The 13,447-nt window shown below is 65.8% G+C and overlaps 3 protein-coding genes across 3 annotated transcripts; 2 read left to right on the forward strand and 1 right to left on the reverse strand.

Moving 5' to 3' along the window:
- The first annotated feature begins 8 nt into the window (after window positions 1-8).
- On the forward strand, window positions 9-1,634 carry EXOSC6 (exosome component 6). Its single transcript, XM_062007239.1, has one exon. It carries the CDS (start codon window positions 30-32, stop codon window positions 864-866), a length of 837 nt encoding a protein of 278 aa, XP_061863223.1. The 5' UTR covers window positions 9-29; the 3' UTR covers window positions 867-1,634.
- A 905-nt stretch (window positions 1,635-2,539) lies between these two features.
- Window positions 2,540-6,423, reverse strand: LOC133626683 (C-type lectin domain family 18 member A-like). Its single transcript, XM_062007238.1, has 12 exons — window positions 6,324-6,423; window positions 5,598-5,689; window positions 4,819-5,043; window positions 4,643-4,740; window positions 4,121-4,242; window positions 3,924-4,031; window positions 3,592-3,684; window positions 3,361-3,467; window positions 3,091-3,220; window positions 2,925-3,021; window positions 2,729-2,820; window positions 2,540-2,606 (listed from the first exon to the last, which is right to left on the reverse strand). The coding sequence occupies exons 1-12, from the start codon at window positions 6,421-6,423 to the stop codon at window positions 2,569-2,571; spliced, it is 1,302 nt and encodes a 433-aa protein (XP_061863222.1). The 3' UTR covers window positions 2,540-2,568.
- Window positions 6,424-8,147: 1,724 nt separating this feature from the next.
- Window positions 8,148-11,549, forward strand: LOC133626739 (fibulin-7-like). The gene is made up of 8 exons (XM_062007667.1): window positions 8,148-8,216; window positions 8,593-8,749; window positions 8,899-9,069; window positions 9,228-9,353; window positions 9,516-9,638; window positions 9,730-9,867; window positions 9,947-10,085; window positions 11,143-11,549. The coding sequence occupies exons 1-8, from the start codon at window positions 8,148-8,150 to the stop codon at window positions 11,513-11,515; spliced, it is 1,296 nt and encodes a 431-aa protein (XP_061863651.1). The 3' UTR covers window positions 11,516-11,549.
- The last annotated feature ends 1,898 nt before the right edge of the window (window positions 11,550-13,447 follow it).

The raw sequence follows: 13,447 nt of genomic DNA on the forward strand, positions 1-13,447 counted from the left end.
GGAGCCAGGCCGGGCCGTGCCGCCGCGCCATGCCGCTGGAGCAGCGCCGCCTGCGCGGCCCCGACGAGTCGCAGGCGCCCGAGGTGTGGGCAGCGGCCGCGGGGGAGCGGGAGGAGGAGGAGGAGGGGGCTGCGGGGGGCATCCCGCGGGACCCCTGCGCCCTGCGGCCGCTGTTCGCGCGGGCCGGGCTGCTGAGCCAGGCCGAGGGCTCGGCCTACGTGGAGCTGAGCGGCGGCACCAAGGTGCTGTGCGCGGCCTGGGGCCCGCGGGAGGCGGCCGAGCCCGGCGGGGCCGCGGCGGCCGGGGGGCGGCTGCTGTGCGAGTTCCGGCGGGCGCCGTTCGCGGGGCGCGGGCGGCGGCCGCGGCCGGGCTCGGCGGCGGAGCGGGAGGCGGAGCGGGAGGCGGCGGCGGCGCTGCGGGAGGCGCTGGAGCCGGCCGTGCGGCTGGGCCGCTACCCGCGGGCGCGCCTGGCCGTCAGCGCGCTGCTGCTGCAGGACGGCGGCTCGGCGCTGGCCGCCGCCATCAGCGCCGCGGGGCTCGCCCTGGCCGACGCCGGCGTGGAGATGTACGACCTGGCGGTGGGCTGCGCGCTGGCGCGGGGCCCCGGGCCCGCCGAGCCCTGGCTGCTGCAGCCGGCCGAGCCCGAGGAGCGCCGCGCGGCCGCCCGCCTCACCGTGGCCCTCCTGCCGGCGCTCAACCAGGTGTCGGCCGTGCTGGGCGGCGGCCGGGGCGGCTCCCCGGACGCCTGGGCTCGGGCGCTGCGCCTCGGCCTGGACGGCTGCCACCGGCTGTACCCGCTGCTGCGGCAGAGCCTGCTGCGGGCCGCCCGCCGCCGCCACGCCGCCGCCGCCACCGCCACCGCCTGAGCGCCCGCGGGGGGCGCCTGCGGGGACCGCCCTTCTCCGGCGGGGGGCGGCCCCGAGCCTGCCCAAACAGCGCTTCTCCGGCTGGGGGCGGCCCCGAGCCTGCCCAAACAGCGCTTCTCCGGCTGGGGGCGGCCCCGAGCCTGCCCAAACAGCGCCCGGCGCCGGCCTCAAACGGCTTCGCGCTGCCCGGGAGCCCAAGGAGCTGCACACGTGGCTGGAGGAATCGAGGCCGGCTCAAGGACATCCCCAGCCACCCTGGAGCAGCCCAGAACCTGCCTGAGGAGCCCCCGTGCTGCAGGACACCCTTCCCAAGTGATCCAAACAACCCCCCGGCATCAGCCTGAAACGGCCCTCATGCTGCTGGGGAGCCCAAGGAGCTGCACACATAGCTGGAGGAACCAAGAGGCCGGCTCAAGGACATCCCCAGCCACCCTGGAGCCTGCCTGAGGAGCCCCCATGCTGCAGGACACCCTTCCCGAGTGACCCAAACAGCCTCCTGTGCAGCCCAAGCCCCTGAGGAACAGGCTCCATGCTGCAGGACTCTGCCCAACACCACTGTGCAAGCAGCCCCCTGCGCTGTGGGGACCCCACACCGTACCCAGGGTGGTCCCAGCCCCAGGGTTGAGACCTCAGGCTGAGCTGCCCACCACAGGAACCATGGCGTGGCACAGACTGCACATCCCTTGGACCTCGTGCCCAGGCAGGGCTGCAGTGACAGATGTGGCTTGTTGTTGTGGGGTTTTTAATAATAAATGGAGTTTTTCTGCCTGTGTGGCTCTGGGCAGAGGATGCACTCGTGGGGACTGGTGTCACAGACACCCCCCTCTGCTCCTGCTGCTGTTCCTTGAGGGGTGTGGAGAGAGCACTGGGGGCTGGTTCTTCCTGGGGACAGAGAGGAGCTGCTCCTGGCTGCCAGCAGTGATTAAGGCTTCCATTGAGAAGCAGGGCAGGCCTAGGGGTTTGGGGTTGAGCAGCAGGGCAGGCAGCATCCTAGAAAGCCCCAAGAGTTCAGGGCTGTGTCAGGCAGCACACACATCAGGTACCAAAGGTGCAACGTGTGCCTCAGGTAAAAACTGTTCTGGAGTCAAATAACCACAGCAAAGATTTAAAAATTGGTGTTTCTTTCCAACATGATACAGTCTTTTACCAGAGTAAGGTAGAAATACAGACCTGAGTTCCTACCAGTGAGAGAAGGACACCAAGAAATGAGGGACACTGAGGCAGGACATGGTGCTACAGACACAAGGGGCTCACAGCCTCCTCGGGCACACGAGCCCTGGCTTGGCTGAGTTGCTCTGGGTGGGGGGATGCTGGCAGCTGGGGCAGGGGGATGTGGGATGCCCTGCTGGCATGTAGTCCTTTGCTTGGCCCTTGCCCTCCCTCCCCTGGCCACGTGTGCTTATCCCTAGGTCTGAAAACAGGAGGAAAAGGAAAACAAGGAAGGTGAGAGGCTGCAGAAGGCAGTTTGGGGATGCTGATGTAGAGCAGGTGCCCTTCCTGCCAGGTCCCAGGGCCACAGGTCTCCTCAGCCCTATGCTCTGTGTGGGAGAGCTGAGAAAGGTCCTCCTGAGCCATGGTCCAGGCTTAGTGTGGCACTGGGGTCCTCCTGAGCCATGGTGTGGGTTTGGCACAGCACTGGGGTCCTCTGGAGCCATGGGCTCAGCACAGCAGCCAGCACTGGCCAGTGCCCACGGCTGCCAACTCAGGGCTCCTGCTGCCACAGGGAGATGTGCTCCTGGGCTGTGATGTGATACAGAGAGTCAGTGCCCCCATGCCAGGAGGGATCCAGGGCTCTGGGCAGGGGCTGGCACCCCAGTGCTCAGCACCCCCAGGAAGGTGCAGGAGGGCTCCCGGCCACTCACCAAACTGGCAGATGTATCGGTTTCGGGTCTTGCAGCGCTGGTCATTCCAGTTGAAGGCTGCTGCTGCCTGCATCTCCACACAGTTCCCAAACCTGTGCCCCATGGGGTGGGAGGGTGGTGGGCAGGGCCAAGGCAGTGGCACCGCAGCCATCCCATGCAGAGCTTGGCTGTCCTTCCACATCCAGCCCGCACTTACCCCTGGTTGTCCGGCTGCCCGAAGGCGAAGCTGCTGAAGGAGGACGGCTCACCCACGTCCCAGCGGAAGGAAGCCCTGGATGTCTTGTAGGTGAGACCTGTGGCAGGGGGTGGCAGGGCTGCCTGCAGCCTGGGCATGCTGCACCCTGCCCATGGCTGTTGCTCACCGATCCAGAAGTTCCCAGTCTCGAAGTCGGTGTCTGTCACCCTGTTGCCGGTCTCCAAGCGGCTGAGGTAGAAAGCCAGGATGTCCTGGACCTTCTGGTTTCTGATCTGGGCCAGCATTGCCCCTTTCTCCTATGGGGAAGGGAGCAAGTCAGCCCCAACCACGTGGCCCAGACCTGTGCCAGGCAGCAGAGTGATGCACGGGGGCAGCTGCAAGCACGGGTGACATTTTTCAGCTGCAACGGGACACCCAGAGCATCCCTGGAGCTCACTTGGCACTTTGTTTTGGCTCCATAGTAGGTGTCGGCCTCGGGGGACACCATGAAACAGTCGCCGTCGATCTGCACATCACAGGCGTGGAAGGGGAAGCGAATCTTTGCTGGGGGGCACAGGCGGGAGCGGGTGAGTCCCCGCCTCGTGCTGGGGGGGAGGGTCCCAACTCGCCATCCCCACTGCCCCCCCCCCGTCCCCCCGCGTGGCAGCGCGGGCGGGCGCAGACTCACTGCCGCACTCAGCTCCGCCGTAGCCTGGGTCGCAGAGGCAGGAGCACTCCTCCTTCCTGAGCTTGCCGTGGAGGCACTGTCCGCTGCACCTCACTGCGGGCAGAGAGCTGCGTGAGCTGCGGAGGAGGCGGCGGCCCCTGCCCACCCCTGCTCCGGCGCAAGGAGCTGATGGTGCACACGTGTGGCACCGCTGCGGGCACCGGGAATGCCACGCTGGCCGTGCCCCAACCTTGTGCGTGCCCACATGACACCAGCTGTGCACACACATGCACCGCAGTAGCCATGTGCCCCCACGTCTGAGGCAAGGAGGGGGTCACGGGTGCCCCTCTCACCTTGGCAGTACCTGCCCGTGTAGCCGGGGGGACAGGCGCACTGGCAGCTGCTCATGTCGAGGCGCCCGCCGTTCCTGCAGCTCACACGACACGGGTTCCTGGGCACCTCTGTGCGTGCAGAGCGGCAGCGAGGCCGTCAGGGCTGCGCGCAGCCGGGGCAGCGCGGGGCGGTGGGGGGACTGGGGGTGGGGACTCACCGCAGAGCCCACCACCGTGGTCCCAGGACTTGAAGCATCCGGAGAGTCGCGCGGTGCAGAGGGAGCACCAGGGGCCGCGCTGGTAGGGCAGCACGGGCATCCCCGACACCTCCCAGTTGCCCCTGTGGCCAGGGCAGCTGGGGGCGACCGAGCCACGGCCCCGCCGTCGCGACAGGCCCCGCCCACACCATAACCGCGCATCCCTATTGGCCACCCCGCCCCCGCCAGGACACACCCCCGCACCAAGGCCCCGCCCACAACCGCGACAGGCCCCGCCCACACCATAACCGCCCATCCCTATTGGCCACCCCGTCCCCCGCCAGGACACACCCCCTCCCATGCCACGCCCACGACCTCGATAGGCCCCGCCCACACCTAGCACCACGCATTTCTATTGGCCACTGCACCCCTCCTGGACACACCCCTGCACCCATGGCCCCGCCCACTGAGCCATATGACCCCGCCCCCTCGGCTCAGGCCCCGCCCACCCGCATTTCCCGCGCCCCGATCCCGCGCCCGTACCCCGGGGAGTACGCGCAGGCGAAGGCTTCGCTGTGTCCGCGGCCGCCGGCGCAGCGGTGCCGCCCGCAGCCCACCCGGCCGGCCGTGGCCCACACCAGCTGCGGGAGAACGCGCGTCACTGCTGTGCCCGGCTCCCCGCGCTTCCCCCCGCCCCGCCCGGCGCTCCCCGCGCCCACCTGGGTGTAATGGCCGCAGGTGGCGTTGGCGGCGCAGCGTCCCGTCCCGTAGTCGTAGTGTCGTCCCTCGGCGAACCATCGCTCCAGCACGGCCGCGAAGCCCCCGGTGCCCGCCGGCTGCAGCTCCTCGCTCCAGCCCAGCTGCGGGGAGCGCGGCGGAGCGGGACCCCCCAGGCAGGCGGCCGCCCGCGCCCCCGCCGCCCGCCCCAGCTCCTCGCTCCACTCCTGCGGATGCAGCCGGCACCGTGAGCCACGGAGGGTCCCCGGGGCAGGTGCTGGAGGACCAGCCAGAGGGTGTTTGGAGACCACCGAGGAGGTCAGTCCAGGGGGTGATTGGGGGATATCTGAGGGTCGACATGGAGGAGGCTGCAAGAGACCCCATGGGACCAGCCCTGCCTCGGCCTGTGCAGGTGGGTGATGGCTGAGGGATACCCAGGGGCATCACAGGACGTGGGGGGCCTCAAAGGGGGTCCCAAAGGAGCAGCCTTATCCTTAGTGCACACAGGTGTGGGGTGGTCAAGAGACACTGAGGGCCATCACGAGGCAATGAGGACCTCCTGGGAGTCCCTGAGGGGCCAACCCTGCCTTTGGTGTGTTGGGGGTCTAACAGTGCTGGTGGCGTGTCCTTTCCCAGGGGTCCCACACCAGCCAGCTCTCTGCTTTGTTAGCTTCTTAACGAGCTACTGTGTGACACTCATGGGCTGCCCACCCTTCCTGGGCATAGAGCAGGAGGTGGAGAGGACATCTAAGGTGGGGATATGGCCCTGGGGAGGACTCACCAGCTTCTGCATGTTGGCAGCGGGAGGCTGCACTTTGCTCCTCAGCTTGTTGTGCAGCGAGAGCACCAGGAAGGTCTCTTTAACGCTGAGAGCTGGGGAGGGGACAGCAGGGGCTGTTGGGTGTGAGTGCCTTCCCCATATCCCCTGCTGCAGTCAGACCCCGGGGGCACCGTGGCAGCAGCCGTCCTCCCGAGGGTCCGACCGCAGCCCGGGATACGGGGAAGGCACCCGGGTCTCCATGGAGACTCAGGGAGAGAGAAGAAAGCGCTTTTGGGCTGGGAGCACAAAAGGGGCAGGGGCTGCAGGGGGTTCAGCCTGCTGAGCCCCTGTCTCACACGGGTGGGCTGAGACTGTTAGGAATGTACCCACCTCGCCCCACCCTCCCTGTCCTGCCAGGACCCAGACACCACCAGGCTGGACCCCATCAGCAGCCCCCCACCCCCCTTTCCCAGCCCCATCCAATCACCAGCCCCATCCCATCACCAGCCCCAGCCTCTCCCCTCAAAGTTTCATTCCATCCCCAGCTCTGTGTCCCCCCTGCCCCAACCCCATTCCATCCTCAGCCTCATCACTCACCAAGACCCCCCCATTGTCATCCCTGGGTGCTCCTCACCCACCCAGTCAGCCCGCTGCCCACCTGGCCTGGCCCTTGGGGACGGTGCTCAGGGTGTACCCCCCTCAGATCAGTTGCCAGCAGCAGAACCCCCCAGCCCCTCTCCCAGTTACCTCCTGGAGCCAGCGTGGACAACTTCTCCGGAGCGTCTGACCCCGTCTCACTCACCCTCCACGCCAGGAGGTTGCAAACAAGCAGCACCAGGAGCTTCATGCAGGTGCCTGTGGTTTGGGGGGACTGGAGCCCTGCAGCCCTGGCAGGAGGGTTTGGGAGCACTGAGCAGCCCTGCAGCAGCCCCGGCATCGCTCGAGCTCAGCTGCACTCCTCTGAGTGCTCCTCTGTGTGTGTCTGGTTGCAGGATTTGATCCTATTCAAGAGTCCAGACAGGCACCGCTGGTCAGCTTGAACAAAAGCTTGACGGGTGAGCAATAGCTCTGTCAAAACAGTTGCTCGGTGGCGCGAACACAGCAGACAGCTCCCGGGGCTGCAGCGCTGCCGGCATGCCCCGCAGCAGGGGCGGCCCCCGGGCTCTGCCCCGGCCCCGCGGGGATGGGAAGGGGGGGGCAGGAGTGGGGGTCCCTAGGGGCACCCACTTTGGGGCACGGGGAGATTACATGTCAAGGGGCCTGAGGCAGCTAAAGGAGGGGCCCCCTGTCAGCTTTCCTCCTGCCCCATGAATTAAACATGCCAGGGAGGTAACACACACCACTGCAGGCAAGGAGCCAAGTACCCGCTCGGGCGAGCTGGGCAGAGTGGTGAGGGGTGGGAGGATGCAGGAGTCGGTGGGCCAGCAGCAGGATTGGTGCCAGGCTCTGTGGGGGCACGTCTCTGTGGGTGCTCAGGGCTGTGCAAGGGACCTGGAGCACACACTGCTCAGGGGGCTTGGTTGCACCCTGATGGCTCTGCCACAGTACATGGCTCCCAGCACCCAGTCTAGGGGGCTGGGGGTGCTCCCCTGGACAGGGCAGATGTGTGGGCTTCAGACATCCCTGCTCAGACATCCCTGCTCATCCCACACTTGCTGTGCCCCTTCCTCTGGGCTGTCATGAACTGGGAACATCCCACCCTACAGCTAGTGGGGCTGAGCTGGATGTCAGCAGATAGGCAGCTCAGAATGCCTTCAGCTCCATTTCCCTGAACCTCACCCTAACCCTGGCCTAAACCCCATCCCTAATGCCAAATGCCAACCCCAACCCTCATCTAAACCCTCCTGTTTGTATGGGCCTGAACCATTGACACCAATCCTGACACCAACCTTTAACCCTAACCCAAAACCTGGCCTGAGCCCTACCCATGACCCTAATGGTAACCCCAACCCTAACCCAACTTTAATGCTGCCTCCCATGTTAATGCTGCCCATAGTGGCAACCTGCACCCCAGCTGTGGATTGCCACAGACCCCCCCTCTAAGCTCCAGGTCCCCTCTAAGCTCCAGGCAGGGCTGAGCCCACCCCAGCAACACTGTGCCGAGGCGGGTGAGTCTGTGATTGCTGGTGGGCTGCCCTTCTCAGCAGCCCCAGCCCTGCCAGGGAGCTGCCACCAGAGCCATCCCTTCTCACAGGAGGCTTTCCCACACTTAAGCAAACACAGGGGATTAGGCTCACGCTGCAGCCCCGTGTGCTGGGGAGCCCTGGAGCAGTGGCCGTGGGGAGCCCGGCACCGCCAGCGCTGCAGCGAGAGCCGTGACAGCCACCGCCTGCCCCCGGCAGCTGCCGGCCCCGGGGACATGAAAGGCCCCAAAGCCTCCCGTGTCTGGAGAGGGAAAGGAGAGGCTGGTGCCAGTGCCAAGGGGAAACTTTCCTACGGCTCGGCCTCAGCCAGGGGAAAAACCAACAACCACGTGGGCACGCGGCGCGAATAAATCGCGGTGAGGGGCCCAAACCGCAGCGCCGGCACCTCGTCCCTGCAGCCCGCACGGCCAGAGCCAGCCCTGCCACCATGCTCCTGGTCCCACTGCCAGCCTGGCTGGCCCTGGGCATCCTGCAGCTGCCCCTCGGCAGCGCCCAGGTAAGGATCCGTGTGTCCTCCTCGCAGACACCCACTGGGGGCTTCTCTGCGCCCGCCTCTCGTGCCCCAGCGCCCCATTGCCACCCAGGGGTAGGGGGTGTGGCACAGGCACAGTGCCCAGGGCCAGAGGGCTGCTTGTGGGGCTTTTTGGTACCTGGATGCTGGGGAAGGAGCAAGCAGAGGGGCTGAAGCTGGAGCAGGTACGAGGTAGTGGCAGACCCTACACTGGGTTAGTGGGGAAGGGGCTCTGCCCAGGGCAGGGCATCCTGGCAGGCAGCAACCCCAAAGACGCTGCCTGCATGGAAGTGTCCCCCTAGGCTGCAGCAGGGTGGTGGGGGAGTGTGGTGTGTGACAGAGGTGCCCTTGCACCCCCCAGGAGTGCCTGAGCCCGCAGCAGGCGCTGGGCGCGCTGCGGCAGATGCAGAGGCTGCTGGCGGCGCAGGAGGCTGCGCAGCTGCGGGGCACACGCGCCCTCCGGCACCAGCTCTCCGTCCTGCACGGCCGCCTCCAGCGACTCGGCGCCAAGCACAACGGTAACGCCGGCCAGGGCTCACCCCCCACGGGACCCTGCCGGCAGCCTGGGCACGGGGACCCCCACGTCCTTGCTGGGGCTGGTGTTGGCTCCGTCCCGGCGCTGTCGCTCTGTCCATCCCCACCCGTGTCTGTGTGTGTGTGTCTGCAGAGACGTGTCCGCCGCCGGCCGTGCCCCGGAACGGGCGGGTGCTGGGTCGCAGCCTGCGCCCGGGACACGACGTTCACTTCGTCTGCGACGCCGGGTTCCGGCTGGTGGGCTCGGAGACGCGCAGCTGCCGGCACAACCGCACGTGGAGCGGCACCCAGCCCTCCTGCAGAAGTGAAGTGCAGCGGGGGGCAGGGGTCCTCAGGGGGCTCCTCTGTCACCCCGAGCTGCGGGGTCCCACCGCTCTGCTCTCCCGGCTGCAGGGGGAGCAGCCCGGAGGCTGCAGCCTGCGTGGCGGGATGGGGTGGTGTTCACGAGCTGCTTCTCCCCAGGTATCGACGACTGCTCCAGCAATCCGTGTGCCAACAGCGGCACCTGCGTGGATGGCAACCAGAGCTACACGTGCCTTTGCCCCAAGGGCTGGTCAGGCCCCAGCTGCCAGAGCCCCATCTATGCCTGTAGGTGCCCAGGTTTGAGCTGTAGCGGATGGGGATGCTCATGGGGACCGCACCGGGTAGCCCCTTCCCAGGCAGCCCTTTACTTCCCTGTCAGCCCCTCAGGCCCCCAGCACCCCCCACATGCCCCCAGCCCCCAGTGACAGCCTGTCTGTGCCCCTGCAGACTGGGTGACGCTGAGCAACGCGTCCTTCAGCCGCCAGCCCCGCTGTGCCGAGGGCCGCCCGGGCTCCCGGCGCTGCAGCTGCGACACCGGCTTCCAGCTGCGACCCGGCGGCCTGTGCCAAGGTGACAGTGGGGTGAAGGTGGTGGGAAGAGGGAAACCAAGGCTCAGGCAGTGATGAGACCCCCTTGGCCTTGCCCCTCTCTGTCTCCCCAGATGTGGATGAGTGCCAGCTCTTCCAGTCCAGCCCCCAGACCCGGCTTTGCCTCCACAGCTGCCTCAACGTCCCTGGCTCCTATCGCTGCCTCTGCCCCCCCGGCTACCTGCTGCACGCTGACCGCAACACCTGCGAGGGTAAGAGCGGTGGGTACGGGGCAGGGAGTGTCCTGTGGGACCAGGGGACAGCCCCACTCACCCTGTGTCACCACCACAGATGTGAACGAGTGCGTGGGGAAGCAGCACAACTGCACCCAGGGCGAGCTCTGCATCAACACCTTCGGGGGCCACCGCTGCGTGCGCCCCAAGTGCCCCCCGGCACGCCACAACACCAGCTACGTCAAGACCTCTGCTTTGTGAGTACCTGCAGCCCCCGGGAAACGGGTTCTACGTGTGCTCCAGGGGCCAAAGTGCCACGTGGGGTGTGTTTGGCTCACTCCCCTTGCCAAGAGTCTGGGGATGTGGTGGGTGGGAGCCCCCCAGTACGTGGTGGCTTTTCCCAGGACCCTGCCCTGATGGGAACCATGCCACGTCCCCTTGGCCACACGTCCATGTGGTGCTGTTGGCTGCCATGTAGCAGGCAAAGCCCCACCAGTCCCACCCTAGAAATGGCTTTGTAGCCGAGCACAAGCCACCTGAGCAGAGGAGCATCCCTGATTCACGTCAGGAGGCACATCTGGGGCTGGCTCCATCATGTCAGGAGGCACATCTGGGGCTGGCTCCATCGCTGATTCATGTCAGGAGGCACATCTGGGGCTGGCTCCATTGCTGATTCATGTCAGGAGGCACATCTGGGGCTGGCTCCATCCCTGATTCATGTCAGGAGGCACATCTGGGGCTGGCTCCATCCCTGATTCGTGTCAGGAGGCACATCTGGGGCTGGCTCCATCGCTGATACATGTCAGGAGGCACATCTGGGGCTGGCTCCATCGCTGATTCATGTCAGGAGGCACATCTGGGGCTGGCTCCATCCCTGATTCATGTCAGGAGGCACATCTGGGGCTGGCTCCATCATGTCAGGAGGCACATCTGGGGCTGGCTCCATCACTGATTCATGTCAGGAGGCACATCTGGGGCTGGCTCCATCGCTGATACATGTCAGGAGGCACATCTGGGGCTGGCTCCATCCCTGATTCGTGTCAGGAGGCACATCTGGGGCTGGCTCCATCGCTGGCCTCCAGCTGAGCCCATGGGAGCCTCAGAGCGTGCCCCAGAGCTGTTCCCACAGCATTGGCCTGGCAAAGGCAGGGATGGGCCAGAGCTGTCCTGGGCACACTCGATGTGGCTGGCTTGGGTTGCTCTGCCACAGGGCCAGCAGAGATGCTGCCTGCAGAAGGGGCCAGGCTCGTTTGCAAGGCCATTGCCTGGGGCCAAACGCTTCCCCTGAGCACTGGTGCCGTCCTGTCCCCGCAGCCAGTGCGAGAGGACCCCGTGTCCCGCGGAGAGCCGAGCCTGTCGCCTGGCCGCCACCTCCATCTCCTTCCACTACCTGCCGCTCCAGGCCAACCGCAGCGTGCCCCACGTGCTCCTCAGCACGTCCACCACGCGCTTCACGGGCGACAGCCTGCGCTTCGCCGTCACGGGCGGCCGAGCCCAGCCGCAGCCGCAGGGCACCTTCGCCGTGCGCCGTGCCGACCGGCAGACGGCAGAGCTGCTGCTCACCAGCCCCGTGGCGGGACCGGCCACGCTGGAGGTGGAGCTGGAGATGAGCGAGTTCTCCCACAAGGTCCTGCTGGGCAAGCACATCTTCAGGGTCACTGTGTTTGTGTCCCCTTACGAGTTCTGATCCCCTTTGGGGGTGGGGCTGAGACAGGGCTCTCTGCTGGGCAACGAGGGAGCGGGCTCAGCTCAGTTCATAATGCTTGCTCCTGGCTGGCAGGGCAGAGCCACCACAGCTGAAACGGTGCCTGTGGCAAAGGCTGTGAGGAGAACCCTGCGGGCAACGGGGACAGCAGCCTGGGGGTGCCAGCCTCTGCCAGCTCCCCTCCTCTCTGCCTGCATGGCACGTGGCAGGGCAGGGCGCAGGGTGTGCAGGTGATGCTGTGTGGCGTGCAGGCCTGGCTCCTTCTCTCTTGTAACCTCTAATAAAAGAAAAGTGGCTGCAGGAAGGGTGTCCTCCTTGCTCTGTGCCTGCTGCATGGGAGCAGCCTGTGCTTCTGTGGTCAGGGCAGGGTCCCTTGCACAGCTCAGGGTGCCAGTAGAGCAGCCGAGCCTGCCCAGGCTCAGGTACTGTCTCATCCCTCCCACCACCGTTGTTCCCAGGGGCCATGCTGAAGAGCCCCCAGCACAGGACTGGGAGATGGGCTGAATGTGCTGCCCTGCACATCCTGCACAGCCAAGGCTTGTCCCCAGCACCTTTGTTCTGTTGCCTGTGACTTGGCAGCAGAGACCAACCCCTGCAGCCTCCTGTCAGGGAGTGTCAGAGAGGGCTCCTGTCTCCCCTCAGCCTCCTCTTCTCCAGGCTCAACACCCCCATTCCCTCAGCCTCTCCCCAGCCCCTTGTGCTCCAGCCCCTTCCCCAGCTCTGTGCCTGGCTCTGGCCACGCTGCAGCCCCTCAGTGTCCCTGTGGCAGTGAGTGAGGGGCCCAGCACTGACACAGCCCTGGAGCTGCAGCCCCTCAGTGTCCCTGTGGCAGTGAGTGAAGGGCCCAGCACTCAGCACAGCCCTGGAGCTGCAGCCTCCCCAGGGCCCAGCACAGGGGCAAATGTTTCTGACAGAAGCAAATGGTGCAGGCCGTCAAAGATGCTGCTCCACAGCTCACTGAGCACCTGAGCTATTCCCCTGCTCCCCCCTCGAGGAGGCTGGGCAGCAAGGACAAAAGAGGTGCAGCCTCCCACACTCCTTGGGCACCCCCTGGCAGCACCAGCACGGTCAGAGCCCTGCATGGACAGAGCTGGAGGTTGAAAAGGTGAGGAGGGCCTTTGAGGACAGCAGGGAAAGGACATGCTGCCCCCAGGACAGCCTTCCCTCTGCACACAGAAGCCTTCTCAGGTGAGTGTCCGGCCAGGCTGTGCCAGCACCCCTCGCACAAAGCAGCTGCTGTGGCCGGCTCATAAAGACCTGCTTATGCCTCTGTGGGTTGCTGTGTCTGCTCACCAGCTCCCGGGGCTGGGCCAGGAAGGTGAAAAGCCTCCCTGGGGACAGCAGAGCTGCAGGCTGGGCTGGCTGTGTGGCGTCAGGAAAACCCACAGCTGGCCTGTGCCAAGCGAGGAGAGAGGCTGGGATGCAAAGTAAGCAATTCCAAGGGTAAGTATTCCTGCACATGAGGTGTCCTGGCCAGTGTGGGCACTCTTGCCCTTAGGTACATCATGACTTGACTAATCACTCTCATTACTGATTGCAAAGCAACACTATTTGTCCAGCCTTCTTGCTGCTTGCACGTTGATCCAGGTGTCCCTAGAGACAACCTGCCTGCAGTTTCTATGATGGGACAGTGCTAGGAAGGTTTCAAAGCCTCCCTAAAGCCTCCAGCCCCCTAGATGTGGGGTCCTGGCTGGGCCTGCTTTCAACCTCGTCTGTGAAGAGAAGGTGAGGAAAGGGCTGTCCCTCCCCAGAGTGGCTGGAAAGCTGCCTGGAGGGAAAGGACCTGAGGGGGTTGACTCAGCCAGCTGCTGCCAAGCTCGTTTAAAGCCCTCAGCTGAGTCACTTGCTGGTGGGAGCTTTCTCCCTGTGTGTAACTCGGCTGCCTGGTGGGTGCAGCACAATGGAAGGAGCTGA

This window comes from Colius striatus, chromosome 14 (genome assembly GCF_028858725.1).
Source record: "Colius striatus isolate bColStr4 chromosome 14, bColStr4.1.hap1, whole genome shotgun sequence".
Taxonomy (NCBI): domain Eukaryota; kingdom Metazoa; phylum Chordata; class Aves; order Coliiformes; family Coliidae; genus Colius; species Colius striatus.